This window comes from Scyliorhinus torazame, chromosome 6 (assembly GCF_047496885.1).
Source record: "Scyliorhinus torazame isolate Kashiwa2021f chromosome 6, sScyTor2.1, whole genome shotgun sequence".
In the NCBI taxonomy this organism is placed as follows: Eukaryota; Metazoa; Chordata; class Chondrichthyes; order Carcharhiniformes; family Scyliorhinidae; genus Scyliorhinus; species Scyliorhinus torazame.
In genome coordinates this window covers 272117274-272140548 of record NC_092712.1, presented here as the reverse complement: position 1 = coordinate 272140548, position 23275 = coordinate 272117274, and the positions used below count along the sequence as shown (strand labels likewise).

The 23275-nt window shown below is 51.9% G+C and overlaps 1 protein-coding gene across 2 annotated transcripts in view; it reads right to left on the bottom strand.

Moving 5' to 3' along the window:
* The window catches only part of cdkal1 (CDK5 regulatory subunit associated protein 1-like 1), a 979997-nt gene extending 956946 nt beyond the window's left edge, over window positions 1-23051 (bottom strand). The window contains exons 1-2 of one of the 2 annotated variants that reach the window (XM_072509703.1): window positions 22867-23051; window positions 12631-12800 (exon numbers count right to left, since the gene is read on the bottom strand). In XM_072509703.1, coding sequence (XP_072365804.1) covers window positions 12631-12797 — 167 coding nt within the window. In that variant the 5' untranslated portion in view covers window positions 12798-12800; window positions 22867-23051. The remainder of the gene's footprint in view (window positions 1-12630; window positions 12801-22866) is intronic. The other variant, XM_072509704.1, reaches the window with a different exon arrangement.
* Window positions 23052-23275: the final 224 nt, after the last annotated feature.

The window sequence follows — 23275 nt, the reverse complement described above, 5'->3', positions numbered from 1 at the left end:
AGTTGGGACGTCTTGTTGAAGTTGTACAAGACATTGGTACGGCCACACTTGGAATACTGTGTGCAGTTCTGGTCACCCTATTATAGAAAGGATATTATTAAACTAGAAAGAGTGCAGAAAAGATTTACTAGGATGTTGCCGGGACTTGATGGTTTGAGTTATAAGGAGAGGCTGGATAGACTGGGACTTTTTTCCCTGGAGCGTAGGAGGCTTAGGGGTGATCTTATAGAGGTCTATAAAATAATGAGGGGCATAGATAAGGTAGATAGTCAACATCTTTTCCCAAAGGTAGGGGAGTCTAAAACTAGAGGGCATAGGTTTAAGGTGAGAGGGGAGAGATTCAGAAGGGCCCAGAGGGGCAATTTCTTCACTCAGAGGGTAGTGAGTGTCTGGAATGGGCTGCCAGAGGTAGTAGTAGAAGCGGGTACAATTGTGTCTTTCAAAAAGCATTTAGATGGTTACATGGGTAAGATGGGTATAGAGGGTTATGGGCCAAGTGCGGGCATCTGGGACTAGCTTAATGGTAAAAAACTGGGCGGCATGGACTGGTTGGGCCGAAGGGCCTGTTTCCATGCTGTAAACTTCTATGATTCTATGATTCTATGAGTGTTCGCGGACCTAAAGGGACTGAAGGCAGACAGGCAGACGTGGTCATGCTTCAGGAGACACATCTGAAGGTGGCAGATCTGGTCAGGTTAAGGAAGGGATGGGTAGGACAGGTATTCCATTCGGTGCTGGATGTGAAGAATAGAGGGGTGGCAATACTGGTGGGGAAGCGGGTGTCGTTTGAGGCCAAGAACATAGTAGCGGACAATGGAGGCCGATACGTGATGGTGAGCGGTGGGTTGCAGGGGACGGGGGTGGTATTGGTAAATGTATACTCCCCGAACTGGGACGATGCTGGATTCATGAAACGGATGTTGGGGCGTATTCCAGACTTGGAGGTAGGGAGCTTGATAATGGGTGGGGATTTCAACACGGTGTTTTACCCAGCATTAGATCGTTCCAGATCTAGGACGGGGAGGAGGCCGGTGGCGGCCAAGGTGCTCAGGGGGTTTATGGATCAGATGGGGGGGGGGGGGGGGGGGGGGGGGGAGAGAGAGAGAGTAGATCCGTGGAGATTTGCCAGGCCTTTGGCCAGAGAATTTTCTTTTTTCTCCCATGTACATAAGGCCTACTCCCGGATAGAATTTTTTTGTTTTGGGCAGGGCATTGATCCCGAAAGTGGAGGGAACGGAGTATTCGGCCATAGCCATTTCAGACCACGCCCCGCATTAGGTGGAGCTAGAGCTGGGGGAGGAGAGGGACCAATGCCCGTTGTGGAGGTTGGATGTGGGACTGCTGGCAGACGAGGAAGTGTGTGGGAGGGTGCGGGGGTGCATCGAAAGGTACCTGGAGGCCAATGACAACGGGGAGGTGCAGGTGGGAGTAGTATGGGAGGCGCTGAAGACGGTGGTCAGGGGAGAGTTAATCTCCATCCGGGCTCATAGGACGAAGAGAGAGGGCAGGGAAAGGGAGAGGTTAGTGCGGGAGGTTTTAAGGGTGGACAGGAGATATGCAGAGGCTCCTGATGAGGGACTATTCAGGGAGAGATGAAGTCTCCAGACAGAGTTCGACCTGTTGACCACAGGGAAGGCAGAGGCACAGTGGAGGAAGGCACAGGGGGGCAATATATGAATATGGGGAGAAGGCGAGTCGGATGCTGGCACATCAGCTCCGTAAGAGGATGGCAGCGAGGGAAATAGGTGGAGTCAAGGATGGCAGGGGAACTACGGTGCGGAATGCGGTGAAAGTGAATGAAGCATTTAAGGCCTTTTACGAGGAGCTGTATAGGTCCCAGCCCCCAGGGGGAAAAGAGGGGATGCGACGATTCTTGGACCAACTGGGGTTCCCGAGGGTGGAGGAGCAGGAGGTGGCTGGTTTGGGGGCGCCCATTGGAGTGGAGGAGCTGGTTAAAGGACTGGGGAGCATGCAGGCGGGGAAGGCCCCTGGGCCGGATGGGTTCCCGGTGGAGTTTTATAGGAAGTTTGTAGACCTGTTGGCCCCGTTGCTGGCAAGGATCTTCAATGAAGCAAGGGAGGGGGGAACTCTGCCCCCGACAATGTCGGAGGCGACGATCTCTTTGATCTTGAAGCGGGATAAAGACCCACTGTAATGCGGGTCGTATAGACCGATCTCGCTCCTCAACGTAGATGCTAAATTGCTGGCAAAAATGTTGGCTACGAGGATTGAGGACTGTGTCCCGGGGGTGAACCTGAAGCGGGATAAGGCCCTACTGCAATGTGGGTCGTACAGACCGATCTCGCTCCTCAACGTGGATGCTAAGTTGCTGGCAAAAGTGCTGGCTACGAGGATCGCGGACTGTGTCCCGGGGGTGATTCACGAGGACCAGACGGGATTCGTAAAGGGTAGGCAGCTAAATACCAATGTGCGAAGGCTCCTAAATGTGTTAATGATGCCATCGGGAGAGGCAGAGATTGTGGCAGCCATGGACGCGGAGAAGGCCTTTGACCGAGTAGAGTGGGAGTATCTCTGGGAAGTGTTGAGGAGGTTTGGGTTCGGGGGAGGGTTTATTTGTTGGGTTAAGCTCCTGTACAGAGCCCCGGTGGCGAGTGTGGTCACGAACCGGCAGAGGTCGGAGTATTTCCGGCTGTACCGAGGGACGAGGCAGGGGTGCCCCCTGCCCCCTCTGCTGTTTGCATTAGCAATTGAACCTTTGGCCATGGCGTTAAGGGAGTCGGGGAAATGGAAGGGGGTGGTCCGAGAGGGAGAGGAACATAGAGTGTCGCTGTACGCAGACGACTTGTTGATGTATGTGGTGGATCCAGTGATGGGGATGGTTGAGGTCATACAGATCCTAAGGGAGTTTGGAGACTTCTCGGGCTATAAACTCAATGTGGGAAAGAGTGAGCTCTTTGTGGTGCAGCCGGGGCATCAGGGAAGAGGGATAGACGACCTACCGTTGAGGAGGGCGGAAAGGAGCTTTCGATACTTGGGGATTCAGGTAGCTAGGAGCTGGGGGGCACTGCAAAGACTTAATTTGACGCGGCTGGTGGAACAGATGGAGGAGGACTTTAAAAGGTGGGACATGTTGCCACTCTCGCTGGCGGGCAGGGTACAGTCGATCAAAATGGTGGTTCTTCCAAGGTTTCTTTTTGTATTCCAATGCCTCCCAATTGTGATTACCAAGGCCTTCTTTAAGAGGGTAAGCAGGGGCATTATGGGATTTGTGTGGGCGAGCAAGACACCGAGGGTAAGGAGGGGGTTCCTGGAGTGTAGCAGAGATAGAGGGTTGGCGTTGCCGAATCTGGGTGGCTATTACTGGGCAGCCAACGTGGCGATGATCCGTAAGTGGGTGATGGAGGGAGAGGGGGCGGCGTGGAAGAGGTTGGAAATGGCGTCCTGCAAAGGAACGAGCCTGGGGACGCTGGTGATACCATGAGCCCGGTGGTGGCGGCAACGTTAAAGATCTGGGGGCAGTGGAGACGACATAGGGGAGCGATGGGAGCCTCGGCGTGGTCCCCGATCAGGGATAACCATCGGTTTGTCCCAGGAAGGATGGACGGGGGGTTTCAGAGCTGGCATCGGGCAGGGATTAGAAGAATGGGGGACCTGTTCATCAACGGGACGTTTGAGAGTTTAGGGGCACTGGAGGAGAAATTTGGACTACCCCCGGGAAATGCTTTCAGGTATATGCAAGTGAGGGCGTTTGTGAGGCGGCAGGTGAGGGAATTCCCGCTGCTCCCGGCACAGGGGATTCAAGACAGGGTGATTTTGGGCGTATGGGTCGGGGAGGGCAAGGTGTCGGCGATATACCAGGAGATGAAAGAAGAGGGGGAGGCTTTGGTAGAGGAGCTAAAAGGTGAATGGGAAGAGGAGCTAGGGGAGGAGATTGAGGAGGGGCTGTGGGCTGATACCCTAAGTAGGGTTAATTCCTCTTCCTCGTGTGCCAGGCTTAGCCTGATACAGTTTAAGGTAGTTCACAGAGCGCATATGACGGGGGCGAGGCGGAGTAGGTTCTTTGGGGTGGAGGACAGATGTGGGAGGTGCTCAGGAAGTCCGGCGAACCATGTCCATATGTTTTGGTCATGCCCGGCACTGGAGGGGAGTTGCGGGAACAGTATCTAAGGTGGTGAAAGTCCGGTTTGTTTTGTATGGTTGAAAATTTTGTTAAAAATTCTTACTGAACATATTTTTTTTAAAGAAGAGAATACCTTCCATCATGTTGTGTGGCACTACCACCACGCTAAATGGGATCAACTTCAAACAGATCTAGTAACTCAAGATTGGGCATCCATGAGGCGTTGTGAGTCATCAGCAGCAGCAGAATTGTACTCAAATACAATCTGCAACCTCATGGCCTGGCATATCCTCCACTCTATCATTACCACCAAGCAAGGGGATCAACCCTGGTTCAATGAAGAGTGCTGGAGAGCATGCCAGGAGCAACACTATGCATACCTAAAAATGAGGTGTCAACCTGGTGAAGCTACAACACAGGTCAACTTGTGTGTCAAACAACATAAGCAGCAAGTAATAGAAAGAGCTAAGGGATTCCACAACAAATACATCCGATTTAAGCTCTGCAGTCCTGCCACATCCAGCCATGAATGATGGTGGACAATTAAACAACTCACTGGAGAAGAAGGCTACACAATGATGGAGGAGCCCAGCAAATCTGTGCAAAAGGCCAGGCTGACGCATTCGCAACAATCTTCAGCCAGAAGTGCCGATTGAAGGATCCATCTCGGTCTCCATAGAGGTCCCCAGCATCACAGATGTCAGTCTTCAGCCAATACGATTCACTCCACGTGATATTAAAAAACGGCTGAAAGCACTGGATACTGCAACGGCTATGGGCCCTGACATTATTATGACAATAGTACTGAGAAGACTTGTGCTCCAGAACTGCACCACTAGCCAAGCTATTCAGTACAGTAAAATACTGGTATCTACATGGCAATGTGGAAAATTGCCCAGGTGTGTCCTGTACACAAGAAACAGGACAAATCCAACGCAGCCAATTACCACCCTAGCAGTCTCCTCTCCATCATTGGGCAGCACGGTAGCACAGTGGTTAGCACAGTTGCTTCACAGCTCCAGGATCCCAGGTTCGATTCCCGGCTTGGGTCACTGTCTGTGCGGAGTCTGCACATTCTCCTCGTGTCTGCGTGGTTTCCTCCGGGTACTCCGGTTTCCTCCCACAGTCCAAAGATGTGCAGGTTAGGGATTGGCCATGCTAAATTGCCCTTAGTGTCCATAAAGGTTAGGTGGGGTTACTGGGTTACAGGTGTGGGCTTAAGTGGGATGCTATTTCCAAGGGCCTGTGCAGATTCAATGGGCCGAATGGCCTCATTCTGCACTGTAAATTCTATGATTCTATGATCATCGGCAAAGTGATGGAAGGAGTCATCAACAGTTCTATTAAGCAGCACTTACTCAGCAATAACCTGCTTATGAATGCTCAATTTGAGTTCCGCCAGGGTCACTCAGCTCCTGACCTCATTACAGCATTGGTTCAAACATGGGCAAAAGAGCTGGATGTCAGAGGTGAGGTGAGAGTAACTGCCCTTGAAATCAAGGCAGCATTTGACAGAGTATGGCATCAAGGAGCCCAAGCAAAACTGGAGTTAACGGGAATCAGGGGGGAAACTGTCTGCTGATTGGAGTCATACCTGGCACAAAGGAAGATGGTTGAGGTGTTTGGAAGTCAATCATCTCATCTCCAGGATATCACTGCAGGAGTTCCTCACGGTTGCGTCCTAGGCACAAACTTTTTCAGCTGCTTCATCAATGACCTCCCTTCCATCATAAGGTCAGAAATGGCACTATTCGCAGGTGGCTGCACAATGTTCAGCACCATTCGCGACTCCTCATATAATGAAATAGTCCACATCTAAATGCAGCAATACTTGGAAAATGTCCAGGTTTGGGCTGACAAGTGGCAAGTTACATTTGCACCACACAAGTGCCAAACAATGACCATCTCCTACAAGAGAGGATCTAACCATCGCCCCATGACATTCAATGGCATTACCATCGCTGAATCCCCCACAATCAATAAACTGGGGGTTACTATTGATCAGAAATAGATCTGGACTAGCCATAGTAATACTATGGCTACCAGAGCAGGTCAAAGGCTTGGACTTCTACGGCGAGTAACTCACCTCCTAACCCCCCCAAAGCCTGTCCACCATCTACAAGGCACAAGTCAGGAGTGTAATAGAATACACTCCACTTGCCTGGATGAGTGCAGCTCCAACAAAACTCCAGAAGCTCGACACCATCCAGGACTCAGCAGCCTGCTTGATTGCACCCCCTTCCACAAACATTCAATCCCTCCACCACCGATGAACAGTGGCAGCCTTGTGTACCATCTACAAGATGCACTGTAGGAACTCTCCAAGGTTCCATAGGCAGCACCTTCCAAACCCACGGCCACTGCCATATAGAATGACAAGAGCAGCAGATACCAGGGAACCTCACCACCTGGAGGTTCCCCTCCAAGTCACTCACCACCCTGACATGGAAATATATCACCATTCCTTCACTCTTGCTGAGTCAAAATCCTGGAACTCCCTCCTTAACAGCACTGTGGGTGTACCACACCCCAGTGACTGCAGCAATTCAAGAAGGCAACTCAGCACCACCTTCTGAAGGACAACATAGGGATGAGCAATAAATGCTGGCCAAACCAGCGATGCCAACATCCCGTAAATTTTTTTTTTTTTTTAAACCTTTTTCATTTGACAAGGTTTCTCCAGTGCTGACTCTATCTCTGGCACTTACTCATGTGATGTGCAGCTCACCAAGTGATAACCTAGCTGAATCTACTGTAGACCCCTCTGAGGTTCATGTATCTGCACTGGTGGAGGGCTTCAATGAAGTCAAGTCACATTATATGTTCTGAAGGCGACTCGACCTCCTCGTACTGCTACTCACCCATCACCCTTGAAGAAATTGTGGAAATGAAAAACATGAATTACTGTTGACATGAGGAAAGGGTTCAAACTCTGTATTGCAATCTTATATAATTACATTTCAGTCAACCGTGACATCAATGCAGATTAGCATGTGCTAAGTGGCAGAGTGATCCTTGGCCTCATGAGATATTAGAGAAACACACATCTCTCTATCACCTATGCCCAGAGCCACCCCACCGACCTAACACCTGCTCCTCCACAGCGTTCAATGCGGCTATCACTATAGGTCTACCTCCAATTCTCTGCCTCTCCAGGAGTTGCATATCATCTTCTCCGGAACGAAATCAAAGAGTTATGAATGTGAGAGTGAAATGTGTGAAGAAAATGGAACAACAACATTCACTGAGGTTAATAAAAAGTGTTGAGCACGAGACATCAGATTATGGAAGTGTGTGTGTGTGTGTGTGTGTGTTGGCTTTAAGGGGCTGCATGGAGTAAAATGAATGAGTGCAGCTGTACATGGTGTGCTGGTGTGAGCACTGCTTTGCAGGAGAATGCTTGGGAAGTTGGACCGTGGTGATTGGCATCTGGAAGGTTATGCCATTAATTTTCCCTGCTCTTATTCAATCATTAAACTACTTGTATCCAGCTATGACAGACCACACTCCTGCCACTCACTATTAATGATATCGCCAGCCACTCGTTTGATTTTGGTGACTGATCTCTTCCTCCTGTCTGCAGGAAACATGACATCTCTTCTGGCCCTCATCAAGCATCTCCACCAGAGAAGATGTAGAGAACCAGTGGCAGCTTTCCCATGTGTTCCTGTTATCACTGTTCTTCCAGCAGCCTTCACGAAGAATTTGGCATGCAGCAAGAGTCCATTTAAATAAACAATCTTTCATTGACAGATGTGGGTCATCATTAAATTCACATTCTTGGTTGAGCAAAGTGGAAGTGAGATACTAATGCCATGGCTAAATTAAACATGACAAAGCCTGCTGCTGAAGCAAATAGGCTCTCAATTCATTGCAAGCTGGTCTGTTGAAAATAAAGTCTGCCCATTAACTCTTGTTTCTTTCTCCACTGATCTTGCCAGATCAGCTGAGTTTTCCAGTATTATTTGTTTGATTCGAAGACTTCAAATGCCTGGATAATATGGTGCACCGAAAATATTACTAGCTGTCACCAATTCCCTCCCTTAACAGAAGCTCACGGATAGGCAGGTATTCCCTCACTTGGTGACAATATCGTAATGAATACTCAAGGAACATCAAGTTAAAAACAAAAGTACTCCAGATCCACGATAATCAATGACACTAGTGAGCTGAAGTATAACAAAAATCTCAAACTTGAGCATAGCAGTTTATACAGTATCCTCATTGCAAATTTTAACAGAATAATTCGACCTGGCAGGATCATGTGGACCATGCATATGCATAAGCAGTGATCAGCAAACTCATTGGTATCCTCCTGAACATTATTAGAACGTTCTAGGCAAAGCTCCATAAATTTCATACGATATAGATACTGAATGGATGAACTGCAGTTGTTTCAACAGAGATGACAGAAGTCTGACAAAACTTGGAATGCAACAATTCCACAAACAAATGATCAGGACCTAGAAGTAAACAAGCAATTTCAACAATTGGAGATGTACATGTCTATGCTGTCGCTAAGACTGCCTATTTCCACCTCCATAATATCACCTGCCTCTGCCCTTGCCTCAGACTCTTCTGCTGCTAAGTCCTTCATTCATGACTTTTGCTATGTCTGGACTCAACTATTCTAACAAACCCCTGGCCAGTCTCCCACATTCTACCCTCAGTAAAATTTAGGTCATCCAAAACTCTGCAGTCCCTTCTCAACTCACATCAAATCCCATCCACCCATCATCCTTGTGCTCATTGTCCTAATACTGGTTCCAATTTAAACAACATCTCGATTTTAAAATTCCCACCCTTTTTTCAAATCAGAGGAGGGCTTTGAGGTACGGTGGAGGCCGTTCATGGCTATATTTGAGGAGGGCTTTGAGGTACAGTGGAGGCCGTTCATAGCTATATTTGAGGAACTGGTTGTCACGGGAGGGGGGGCTTAAAGGGAAAAATGTACAAACTTTGATTGGATGTTAAGCTTGTGTTATTTTGTTGAATATGTTTGGAATAAAATATCCTTTTAACAAAAAAAGAAACAAAACACCTTCAGTAGCAGACTTAGGCAAGGGGCACTCTCACCCTGTCAAATACAGAGGAACTTGTTCCAAACACAATTAACCAGCAGTTTCGCATGCAGCTGCTATCAAAAATATTCTTGAATGTCAACGGCCTCAACATTCGGAAACAAATATGCAAGAAGCTGGCATTCCTTTGCAGAAAATATCAAACTGAGAAAACAACCTTATTCTTTTATAAGTCAATGCTGATTAGTAGATACTAGGCAATTAGGTTTGATCATTGAGGGAACATGGCTGCTCCATCCTAAAGAACAGTAAATAACCAGTGAGCTGGCTATAACATTGGACATCACACCCTTACATTCCAAATGCCTCCAGGGACCCAGGTTCCATTCCGGCTAGGGTGACTGTGTGGAGTTTGCAGGTTAGATGGATTTACCGTGCTAAATTGACCCTTAGCGTTCATCGGTTAGGGATAGGGTGGAGGCGTGGGCTTAAGAAGGGTGCTCTTTCAAGGGCCGACGTAGCCTCCTTCTGCACTGTAAATTCTATGATTCCTAAGTTGCAATTTAAGTTTTATGTCTAACCATGTGGACAGCAAAGGTTCACTAGATTGGTTGCTGGAATGAGAGGATTATCCTATGATGAGAGGCTGAGTAAATTGAGACTATATTCTGTGGAGTTAAGAAGAATGAGATAAACTCATTGAAGCATACAAGATTCTGAAGGGGCTTGATAGGGTAGGCACTGAGAGATTGTTTCCACTGGTCACAACTTTGAAAGTTGCCACTCAAGTGGATAGAGCTGTGAAGAAGGCCTATGGTGTGCTCGCGTTCATTAACAGAGGGATTGAATTTAAGAGCCGTGAGGTGATGATGCAGCTGTACAAAACTTTGGTAAGGCCACATTTGGAGTACTGTGTACAGTTCTGGTCGCCTCATTTTAGGAAGGATGTGGAAGCTCTGGAAAAGGTGCAAAGAAGATTTACCAGGATGTTGCCTGGAATGGAGAGTAGGTCTTACGAGGAAAGGTTGAGGGTGCTAGGCCTTTTCTCATTAGAGCGGAGAAGGATGAGGGGCGACTTGATAGAGGTTTATAAGATGATCAGGGGAATAGATAGAGTAGACAGTCAGAAACTTTTTCCCCGGGTGGAACACACCATTACAAGGGGACATAAATTTAAGGTGAAAGGTGGAAGATATAGGAGGGATATCAGAGGTAGGTTCTTTACCCAGAGAGTAGTGGGGGCATGGAATGCACTGCCTGTGGAAGTAGTTGAGTCGGAAACATTAGGGACCTTCAAGCAGCTATTGGATAGGTACATGGATTACGGTAAAATGATATAGTGTAGATTTATTTGTTCTTAAGGGCAGCACGGTAGCATTGTGGATAGCACAATTGCTTCACAGCTCCATGGTCCCAGGTTCGATTCCGGCTTGGGTCATTGTCTGTGCGGAGTCTGCACGTCCTCCCCGTGTCTGCGTGGGTTTCCTCCGGGTGCTCCGGTTTCCTCCCACAGTCCAAAGATGTGCGGGTTAGGTGAATATTCCAATGATAAATTGCCCTTAATGTCCAAATTGCCCTTGGTGTTGGGTGGAGGTGTTGAGTTTGGGTAGGGTGCTCTTTCCAAGAGCCGGTGCAGACTCAAAGGGCCGAATGGCCTCCTTCTGCACTGTAAATTCAATGATAATCTATGATTAATCTAGGACAAAGGTTCGGCACAACATCGTGGGCCGAAGGGCCTGTTCTGTGCTGTATTTTCTATGTTCTATGTTCTATGGTCAGGGAATCGAAAACACAGGGCACATCTCAGGATAAGGGGTCAATCATTAGGACTAAAATGAGAAATTACTTCACTCAAAGGGTTGTAAATCTTTGGAAATTCTCTATCCCCGAAATATGGATGCTCAAATCGTTGAATACATTTAAGGCTGGGATAGACAGAATCAAGGGATATGGGGATCGGGTGGGAAAGTGGAGTTGAAGGTCAAGATCAGCCATGATCATATAAATGACGGAACAGGCTCAAAGGGCCAAATGGTCTACTCCCATACCTAATTATTGTACTCTATTGACAATAATCTCAGTTGTGGTATGTCAACACCCCCCCCGGAATGTTGAAATTCAAGCTTCCATGAAAATCCACCTAGTCCAATTGGACACCCATGGTCCAGTGGAAATGAAAAGCTCTGGGGTCATGGCTATTAAATAAAAATAATAATAAATAATCTTTTCATTGTCACAAGTAGGCTCACATTAACACTGCAATAAAGTGACTGTGAAAAGCCCCCTAGTCGACATTCCAGCGCCTGTTCGGGTACACTGAGGGAGAATTCAGAACTCTCAGCCAGGACGGGAATTGAACCCGCGCTGCTGGCCTTGTTCTGCATCACAAACCAGCTGTTTAGCCCCCAGTCTGTCCTGCATAACCCTTGGTTCCCTTGTCGATCAAAAATCTCTCACACTCAGCCGCGAATATAATCGATGATCCAGCCTCCAACGCTCTCTGGGAAGGGAATTTCACAGACTAAACCTAGAGAAAGAAATTCTCCTAATCTCAATTTAAATGTGAGACATTTAAACTGTCCCTTCATTCTCGACACCCTACACAAGGGACAGGGGGTCTTGGGGGGGGGGGGGGGGGGGGGGGGGGGGGTCCCGGGTACAATTTCAGCCTCGGGTGACTGTGTGGAGTTTGCAGTGTCCGTATGGGTTTCCTCTGGTTACCTTCCACAGTCCAAAGATGTGCAGGTTAGGTCAATTGGCCATGCTAAATTGCCCCTTAGTGTCCAAACGATTAGCTGGGGTTACTGAGTTACGGGGATAGGGTGGAAGCGTGGGCCTAGGTAGGGTGCTCTTTCCAAGGGTCAGTGCAGACTCGATGAGTCGAATGGCCTCCTTCTGCACCGTAGGGATTCTATGAAAGGCAGAAGCTTTGGTCTTCCCAATAATAATCTTTATTAGTGTCACAAGTCGGCTTACAGTAACACTGCAATGAAGTTACTGTGAAAATCCCCTAGGAAATTTCTGCACATCCAATACTGGATGTTGGACAAGCAGTGTGACAAATCAGCGACTATAGAGGGATCTAGGGAGCTGGTATTGAGGTAGAGTTACAGGTCACCAGCATATATATGGAACCTAACTTGTCTTTGGATGATGAGAAATAGAAGTGGGAAGACAAGGATGGATCCTTGTGGGTATCCAGAGGAACTTGCAGGAGCTGGAAGAGGAAGCACAGGAGATGATTCTCTGGCAATGTCTGGATATTGGAATAGTAACTGGTGAGACAGTGCCATCCTGTTAAACCAGGGAGGAGGATTGTTTGAAGAGGAAGGTGTGAGCCACTATGTCAAAAGCTACACATTGGTCAAGAATGAGGAGGAGAGGGTCAGTTTACAACAGGCGATTGCGACTTTGATAAAGGGTTGTCTCAATGCTGTGGCAGGGGTGGAAATTTGACTGGAAGGATTCCAACATGGAACTGCAGTCAATCATTGCAACTTTTGATAAAATTATAGAAATGGAACTCACCTATCAGCATGCAAATCTTCTGTCCCATCATCCTGCTTGTGTTTGTTTCTCTTTCTGACATGTGGGACAATGCTCCTTTTTGCAAACAGTTGATCATGAGGTTTTGGGTCTTCTGCTGAAACAATATCTTCAATGTCTTCCACTAACGAATCACAAGCAGCCGGCATGATCTACAAAAAAAAGAATCCCGAATAATTCCATTATAAATTTTAAACATTGAACACTAATTTCCTTGGAGATTATTGTTGTGCACAAATCTGTGTAAGCATTAGTTAATACACAAAATAGATCCAACTTTTTAAAATAAATATTAACCTCAAATCAATTGTTGGTATCTTTTAGATAAGAAAGCTGATGATTGAGGGCACTTTAGAATGTATATGCTTGCTTCAGCTGGGCATTATCAGCTGAATTTTGGTCATTCAGGATTAAGTAATGCTTACCTCATTGTTGGGTATTTTAGAAGTCATACAAAATTACAGCACAGGAGGTCATTTGGCCCATTGTAACCGTACAGGCTCTTTGAAAGAACAATGCTGCTTAGTCCCACTTCCTTGCTTTGTTTTTGCAACTTGTGCAAGTTCATCCTCAGGTACCTATTCAATACCTTTTTAAATTATTTACAGAATCAACTTCTGCCACTTTTTCATGTCGAGCTTTACAGGTGTCATCAACTCCAAGTGAAAAAAAATTATCTCCCTCAATCTTTTTCCAATCATTTTGAATCTATAGCTTCTAATCATTGACAGTTATTGACCCACTAACCAAAGCAAATCAATTTTCTCTACTTACCATAGCAAAACTGATCATCTTGGAAACCCCCATCAAGTTTCCTCTTAGCCTTCTCTGTTCTAAGGAGTTTTATAACCTTTTAGAAACAGAAGTCTCTTAACCGGGTAAATCTCCCCTACACTAATGCTTTTAAATTTTTTCTGAAGTGTGGTGCTCAGAATTATCCATAATACTCCAGATGAGACATAACCAATCACTTATAAAGTTCTAGAAAGATCCAAGTAAGCAAGATACCATATAATTAACTTGCCCGGTTACCTTTAAGGACTTGTGCATACAAACTCCAAATTGTCTCTGTTCATGTAAACATTTCTATATGTATTTATATGTAATTATGCATTTTTAATACTTCAAGGTCACTTGAAGCAACTATGAACATCGTAACAAGCAATGACTACTGAGAAACAGAAGAAAAGAAATTGCAGCTTTGAAGACGCACAAGGACAGCCACAGATATGTTTCTTTGTGTCAGACAAATAAGCTGTGGGGAAAACCACAGAAAATTGGTTTCATAAACTTGGAACCAGCTTAGCTGCCAGTTGTAGCTCAGCAGCCCTGTAGAGATCTCCATCAAAAGAAATTCTCAGATCTCTATGCTCCTCCAATTTTGGACTCTTGCACATCCCTGATTTCCTTTCTCCACCGTTGGTGGCAATACCTTTTTTAAAAAACTTATTCTTTCATGGAATGTGGAAATCGCTGGGTAGGTCAGCTTTTGTTGTTCATCCCTAATTGGGCTTGAACAGAGTGGCTCGTTCGGCAATTTCAGAGGGCAGTAGAGTCAACCATATTGCTGCTCTATGTCTGAAGTCACATGTAAGCCAACAGCGAAGGACAGCAGATTTCCTTCCCTTATGGGCATGATGGATTTTTACAACAATCAATGATAGTTTCATGGTCTCCATTATGAGATGACCTTTCAATTCTAGATTGTATTCATTGAATTTAAAGTCCACTAGCTGCTAATGTGGGATTTGAACCCATATTCCCAGAGCCTCTGGATTACTAGTCCAGTGACATTAGCACTTCACCACTGTCTCCCGCTGAAGTAACTGCTTAGGCCTAAACCCTGGAATTCCCTTCCTAAATTTCTCCATTTCTCACTCCTCTTTCAAGTCACTGCTGAAATGTCACATTTTGTTTGACAAAGCTCCTAACAAGCACCTTAGGGCATTTTGCTACATTAAAATATGCTATATAAATCCAAGCTATTGTTGCTGTGGGTTCAAATCCCACTAGAAGAGACTTGAGTATTCTAGGCTGACAGCCCTCCAGTGCAATCTTGCGGGATTCAGCTTCCAACCGCACATTCACATCATCACTAAGATTTCCATCCTGGAACATCACCTGACAGTATTCCACTCAACTCATTTGATGCTGAAACCCTCATCCATGCCTTTGTGGCCTCTACTTGACTATTCCCACACTCATGGATAGCCTCCCGCACTTATCTTCGAAAACCTGAAATCAGGCTATCGTATTCACCCATCACTCATGCCACTAACCTATCCTAGCTCCTGGCTGAGCCATGCCTTAATTTAAAATGTCTCTTGTTTTCAAATCATTCCATAGCTACACCCTTCCTACCGCTAATATCCTCCAGCCCTACAACATTCCAAAATATCTCAAAAAAATAATTGGGTACTCTAATTTTTTTTTAAATGTTTAAGTAAAAAAAATACTATGTTAGTAATAAAGGTTTGTTTTAAAATACCATGGGCGTGATTCTCCGCCAGCGTGATTCTCCGTTTTGCCGGAGCCCGGGGGTTTCCCGACGGTGTGGGAAACCCCATTCACCGGCCGGCATAACGGAGAATCCTGACGGCGGGTCGAGGCTAAAAAGTGGCGTGGCGGAGAATCCAGCCCCATATCTCGATTTCTTCGCGCCATCACTCCTGGAGCAAAGTATCCTTTCCTCACATTCTTACAAAATTAAAATAAAATATTGAGGTTTCAGTCCTGTATCCTAGCCACTGTTGGGGTCTGGTCAGGGACTGTAATAGTATTCATAGTGTTTTCAGTGTTTCCTCACAAGCAGCCTTGTGGCTGAATAGGGGCACTTTAAGAGTTGATGACGTCATTGGCCACTTCCACAGGCAGTCTAACAACCAAGCCTGTAGTGTTAACATCTTCTAAATAAAGCTCTAAGTTTCGGTTGAGCCTCCAAGGCCTGCAGACTTGATCTTTAATCCATAAGACAGAATTACGCCATTCACCACCACACAGAAACTAGCAACCAGGTAGACGTACAGCTTTTGTGGGCACCCGAAGAAATAATAAATAATTGAAATCGTCGCCACATGAAAGCTGGAGACTGGGGGAGCCAAACGGTTGCAGCCACCGGAGAAACCGAAAAACCCGAAGGAAACAACCTTGAAGAAAAGCCCACCATGTGCTCCGCCCTAAACAAACTCAGCAGCAGTGAGTAGCAAGTACCCTACAACAACAAATTTAGAGCTGGGACCATTTGATGAGAATACTGAACGATGGAGCTCATATACAGAATGATTGAACTATTTTGTTCAAGCTATCAAGATAGCAGCAGATATAAAAATCCCAGCATTCCTGAGCCTAATGGCAGGAAAACATTTAACCTAATAATAATCTTTATTAGCATTACAAGTAGGCTTACATTAACACTGCACTGAAGTTACTGTGAAAATCCCCGCGTCGCCACACTCCGGCGCTGTTCGGGTACACAGTGGGAGAATTCCGAATGTCCAATTCACCTAATAAGCATGTCTTTCGGGACTTCCTTAGAAGTCCGATACAGCCGGAAAAGTCAGGCATAAAACATACAAAGAAATGGAGGACATTCTGCAGGGCCACTATTCACCAAAACTTTCAGTCATCTCAGAAACATTTAGATTTCATAAGTGTAACCAAGGAGAAGAAGGTGAATAGGTTACAGTTTGTAGCTACCCTGAAAAGACTGGCTGAACACTGAATTCAGGGATGTGTCAAACGGATACCAGAGGTTGATTAGTCTGTGGTTTAAGGAGTCAAATTGTTCAAAAGCGGTTAAAGAAAAGCAACCTGACTTTAAAGAAAGCTTTGGAAGTAGCTGTATCCATGGAATGAGCAGGTAAAGAAGCCGAACAGTTGAATTCAAGCACAAGAAGTCAGAACAAACTCAACAGCCATCACCAACAGTCTGTCCTGGTCCACTCACGTTGATGCAACAGTCAGGAAAGCACAACAAAGTCTCTACTTCCTACGGAAGCTAAAGAAATTTGGCATGTCTGCATCAACTCTCACAAACTTCCACAGATGTGCCATAAAGAGCATCCTATCCGGCCGGATCATTCAGCTTGGTATGGCAACTGCTCAGTCCAAGATCGCAAGAAACTGCAGAGTGTGGTGAACTCAGCCCAACGCATCACACAAGTTTGCCACCCTCACATTGATTCTGTATACACCTTCCGCTGCCTCAGGAAGGCAGACAGCATTATCAGAGACCTCTCCATCCCAGGCTTTGCCTTCTTCCAGACCCTTCCATCAGGCAGAAGGTACAGAAGTCTGAAGACCCGCACATCCAGACATAGGAACAGCTTCTTCCCCACAGCTACTGGACTCCTCAACAACTCTCCGTCAGACTGATCTGTTCCCTGTAAGAACACTATTTATGATGCCCTATGCTGCTCTTCGTGTATTTGTTTTGTTTGGCTCCTTGTTCCGTACTGTCACCAATCACTGTTTGTCGATGTACCATTTGTCAATGTTCTCTGTTGATTATTCTTTTATGTCTACTATGTACGTACTGTGTACGTTCCCCTGGCCGCAGAAAAATACTTTTCACTGTACTTCGGTACATGTGACAATAAATCAAATCAAATCAAACCAAACCCAGTGCAGGAAAACCTTCCAAGTGTGGCCTCGATGGGAAGAAGTTCCCGCAGGTCCAAAAGAAACAGCTAAGCGGCGCTGAACAGCAGTGTCAATCACAGCACTGCAGCCGTCACAAAACTCCCTGCCAAACGTGCCCAAAACCGGACTTTGAAATGATTCCAGTGTGTGCAGAAATGGCCAACAACCACACAGAGAACGGCCAGAACGTCTGACATATTAACTGTTGTTGTTGTTCGTGTTGCAAATCGATTGCTAATGTTATACTGTTTATTGTGTCAGGGACCTTTAAGTAAAGGTGGAGGAAATGTTGTGTATTCATAGTGTTTATTGTGTTGTAGCCTTGTAGCTGAACACGGGCACTTTAAAAGAACGATTGCGAGACGTCATTGGGTGTTTGCGCAGGGAAACGGGCAGTCTAACATCGCTGCTGGCACTGTTAACATCCTCTAAATACGGTCTTGGTTGAACCTGCAAGTCTATCTTTAATCCACCACACCTGCTTTTAACCTGGACGGCAGTGTTTGTAATTTAATTTATACTAACCCCCCCACCATCCGTACCTTCCCACCCCCGTTCCAGACCTCCTCTCCTCCTTCCTCCCACCACCCTTCCAGACCCCCCTCTTCCTCCTCCCCCATCCCCCTTCTAGACCCCCCTCCTCCTCCCCCATTTTCATTTCAGACCTCACCTCCTCCTCCCCCACCCTCCTACCACACCCGCTCTCCTTCTCCCCCACCCACCAGACCCCCTCTTCTGCTTCCCCCCCACCACCAGACCCCCTCTCCTTCTCCCCCCCCCACACCAGACCCCCTCTTCCTCTCCCCCCCATCACCAGACCCCCTGTTCCTCTCCCCCCCACCACCAGACCCCCTCTCCTTCTCCCCCCCACCAGACCCCCTCTCCTTCTCCCCCCCCACCAGACCCCCTCTCCTTCTCCCCCCCACCAGACCCTCTCCAACTCTTCCCCCCCCACCAGACCCCCTCTCCACCTCTTCCCCCCCCCACCAGACCCCCTCTCCACCTCTTCCCCCCCCCCACCAGACCCCCTCTCCACCTCTTCCCCCCCCCCCACCAGACCCCCTCTCCACCTCTTCCCCCCCCACCAGACCCCCTCTCCACCTCTTCCCCCCCCCACCAGACCCCCTCTCCACCTCTTCCCCCCCCCACCAGACTCCCTCTCCACCTCTCCCCCCCCCCACCAGACCCCCTCTCCACCTCTTCCCCCCCCCCACCAGACCCCCTCTCCTTCTCCCCCCCACCAGACCCTCTCCAACTCTTCCCCCCCCACCAGACCCCCTCTCCACCTCTTCCCCCCCCCCACCAGACCCCCTCTCCACCTCTTCCCCCCCACCAGACCCCCTCTCCACCTCTTCCCCCCCCACCAGACCCCCTCTCCACCTCTTCCCCCCCCCCACCAGACCCCCTCTCCACCTCTTCCCCCCCCCCCACCAGACCCCCTCTCCACCTCTTCCCCCCCCACCAGACCCCCTCTCCACCTCTTCCCCCCCCCACCAGACCCCCTCTCCACCTCTTCCCCCCCACCAGACCCCCTCTCCACCTCTTCCCCCCCCACCAGACCCCCTCTCCACCTCTTCCCCCCCCCACCAGACCCCCTCTCCACCTCTCCCCCCCCTCTCCACCTCTTCCCCCCCCCCCACCAGACCCCCTCTCCACCTCTTCCCCCCCCCACCAGACCCCCTCTCCACCTCTTCCCCCCCCACCAGACCCCCTCTCCACCTCTTCCCCCCCCCCACCAGACCCCCTCTCCACCACTTCACCCCCCCACCAGACCCCCTCTCCACCTCTTCCCCCCCCCCACCAGACCCCCTCTCCACCCCCCACCAGACCCCCTCTCCACCACTTCACCCCCCCCACCAGACCCCCTCTCCACCTCTTCCCCCCACCAGACCCCCCTCCACCTCCTCCCCCCCCCGTGACCCCCTCTCCACACCTCTTCCCCCCCCCCCACCAGACCCCTCTCCACCTCTTCCCCCCCCCCTCTCCACCTCTTCCCCCCCCCACCAGACCCCCTCTCCACCTCTCCCCCCCCTCTCCACCTCTTCCCCCCCCCCACCAGACCCCCTCTCCACCTCTTCCCCCCCCCACCAGACCCCCTCTTCCCCCCCCACCAGACCCCCTCTCCACCTCTTCCCCCCCCCCACCAGACCCCCTCTCCACCACTTCACCCCCCCACCAGACCCCCTCTCCACCTCTTCCCCCCCCCACCAGACCCCATCTCCACCCCCCACCAGACCCCCTCTCCACCACTTCACCCCCCCCACCAGACCCCCTCTCCACCTCTTCCCCGCACCAGACCCCCTCCCCCCCCACCTCCTCCCCCCCCGTGACCCCCTCTCCACACCTCTTCCCCCCCCCACCAGACCCCCTCTCCACTTCTTCCCCCCCCCCTCTCCACTTCTCCCCCCCCCCTCTCCACCTCTTCCCCCCCCCTCTCCACCTCTTCCCCCCCCCACCCCACCCCACCAGACCCCCTCTCCACCTCTTCCCCCCCCCCCCACCAGACCCCCTCTCCACCTCTTCCCCCCCCCCCACCAGACCCCCTCTCCACCTCTTCCCCCCCCCACCAGACCCCCTCTCCACCTCTTCCCCCCCCCACCAGACCCCCTCTCCACCTCTTCCCCCCCCCCGCACCAGACCCCCTCTTCCCCCCCCCACCAGACCCCCTCTTCCCCCCCCCACCAGACCCCCTCTCCACCTCTTCCCCCCCCCACCAGACCCCCTCTTCCCCCCCCCACCAGACCACCTCTCCACCCCCCCCCACCAGACCCCATCTCCACCTCTTTCCCCCCCCCCACCACCACCACCACCACCACACCCCCTCTCCACCTCCCCCTTCCAGACCCCCTCTCCACCTCTCCCCCCCCCCCCACCAGACCCCCTCTCCACCACTTCACCCTCCACCAGACCCCCTCTCCACCTCTTCCCCCCCCCGACCAGACCCCCTCTCCACCTCTTCCCCCCCCCCCACCAGACCCCCTCTCCACCCCCTCCCCCCCCACCAGACCCCCTCTCCACCCCCCACCAGACCCCCTCTCCACCACTTCACCCCCCCCACCAGACCCCCTCTCCACCTCTTCCCCCCACCAGACCCCCTCTCCACCTCCTCCCCCCCCTCCACCTCCTCCCCCCCCACCTCCTCCCCCCCCGTGACCCCCTCTCCACACCTCTTCCCCCCCCCACCAGACCCCCTCTCCACCTCTTCCCCCCCCTCTCCACCTCTTCCCCCCCCCCACCAGACCCCCTCTCCACCTCTCCCCCCCCCCTCTCCACCTCTTCCCCCCCCACCAGACCCCCTCTCCACCTCTTCCACCCCCCCCACCAGACCCCCTCTCCACCTCTTCCCCCCCACCAGACCCCCTCTCCACCTCTTCCCCCCCCACCTCTTCCCCCCCCCACCAGACCCCCTCTCCACCACTTCACCCCCCCACCAGACCCCCTCTCCACCAGACCCCCTCTCCACCCCCCACCAGACCCCCTCTCCACCACTTCATCCCCCCACCAGACCCCCTCTCCACCTCTTCCCCCCACCAGACCCCCTCCCCCCCCACCTCCTCCCCCCCCCCGTGACCCCCTCTCCACACCTCTTCCCCCCCCCCCACCAGACCCCCTCTCCACCTCTTCCCCCCCCTCTCCACCTCTTCCCCCCCCTCTCCACCTCTTCCCCCCCCACCCCACCAGACCCCCTCTCCACCTCTTCCCCCCCCCCACCAGACCCCCTCTCCACCTCTTCCCCCCCCACCAGACCCGCTCTCCACCTCTTCCCCCCCCCACCAGACCCCCTCTCCACCTCTTCCCCCCCCCCCACCAGACCCCCTCTCCACCTCTTCCCCCCCCCCACCAGACCCCCTCTCCACCTCTTCCCCCCCCCCACCAGACCCCCTCTTCCCCCCCCCACCAGACCACCTCTCCACCCCCCCCCACCAGACCCCATCTCCACCTCTTCCCCCCCACCACCACCACCACCACCACACCCCCTCTCCACCTCCCCCTTCCAGACCCCCTCTCCACCTCTTCCCCCCCCCACCAGACCCCCTCTCCACCACTTCACCCCCCCACCAGACCCCATCTCCACCTCTTACCCCCCCCCACCAGACCCCCTCTCCACCCCCCACCAGACCCCCTCTCCACCCCCCACCAGACCCCCTCTCCACCACTTCACCCCCCCCACCAGACCCCCTCTCCCCCTCTTCCCCCCACCAGACCCCCCTCCACCTCCTCCCCCCCCCACCTCCTCCCCCCCCAGACCCCCCTCCACCTCCTCCCCCCCCCCAACCCCCCTCCACCTCCTCCCCCCCCCCACCTCCTCCCCCCCCCAGACCCCCCTCCACCTCCTCCCCCCCTCCACCTCCTCCCCCCTCCACCTCCTCCCCCCCCGTGACCCCCTCTCCACACCTCTTCCCCCCCCCCCACCAGACCCCCTCTCCACCTCTTCCCCCCCCCAGACCCCCTCTCCACCTCTTCCCCCCCCCCCACCAGACCCCCTCTCCACCTCTTCCCCCCCCCAGACCCCCTCTCCACCTCTTCCCCCCCCCCACCAGACCCCCTCTCCACCTCTTCCCCCCCCCACCAGACCCCCTCTCCACCTCTTCCCCCCCCCCCCACCAGACCCCCTCTCCACCTCTTCCCCCCCCCCCACCAGACCCCCTCTCCACCTCTTCCCCCCCCCCACCAGACCCCCTCTCCACCTCTTCCCCCCCCCAGACCCCCTCTCCACCTCTTCCCCCCCCCCACCAGACCCCCTCTCCACCTCTTCCCCCCCCCCACCAGACCCCCTCTCCACCTCTTCCCCCCCCCCACCAGACCCCCTCTCTACCTCTTCCCCCCCCCACCAGACCCCCTCTCCACCTCTTCCCCCCCCCACCAGACCCCCTCTCCACCTCTTCCCCCCCCCCACCAGACCCCCTCTCCACCTCTTCCCCCCCCCCACCAGACCCCCTCTCCACCTCTTCCCCCCCCCACCAGACCCCCTCTCCACCTCTTCCCCCCCCCCACCAGACCCCCTCTCCACCTCTTCCCCCCCCCACCAGACCCCCTCTCCACCTCTTCCCCCCCCCACCAGACCCCCTCTCCACCTCTTCCCCCCCCCCCACCAGACCCCCTCTCCACCTCTTCCCCCCCCCCCACCAGACCCCCTCTCCACCTCTTCCCCCCCCCCCACCAGACCCCCTCTCCACCTCTTCCCCCCCCACCTCTTCCCCCCCCCCACCAGACCCCCTCTTCCCCCCCCACCTCTTCCCCCCCCCCACCAGACCCCCTCTTCCCCCCCCCACCAGACCACCTCTTCCCCCCCCCACCAGACCACCTCTCCACCCCCCCCCACCAGACCCCATCTCCACCCCCCCCCACCAGACCCCATCTCCACCACCACCACACCCCCTCTCCACCTCCCCCTTCCAGACACCCTCTTCTCACCCCACCCCCTTCAAGAGCCTCTCTCCTTCCCTCTCCCCACCCCTTCCAGATCCCTCTCTTCCCCTCACGACCTCCTCTCCTCGCCCCATTCGCCTTCCAGGACCCCCAAATCTCTCCCCCCACCCACACACACCCGCATCAACATGAACGGCGGCCAATTACCGCTGAACTCTGCGCCACTGGTTTTGAAAGGTGTCGAGTGGCCTAAAGTCTCGGCTGGCGAGCGCTGGGTCCGTCTGGCTGCTCGACCTGCGCTGCCCCGGTCTCAAGCTTTACTGCCCCCGTCTCGAGCTGCGCTGCGCCATCACTCGGCGAACTCTCACCCCGGTTTTTTTTTCTCTCTCTCTGTCGGACGGCAAGCCGCTCGGATCACAATTAACCTGGTGAGAGATTTCAAACGCGCAGTCGGTCGACCACGTGCCGCTCCCCAGAGCCCCGCCCCCGGGCAGACGCAGAGCGATCAAGGGTCCAGTGTTGTCCTGTTGGAATAGACATTACTTCACTTAAAATGACCACAACCCTCCCTCTTCATTTCACTTCCAAAATTAGTGCGCGGGCAAACTTCTGCAAT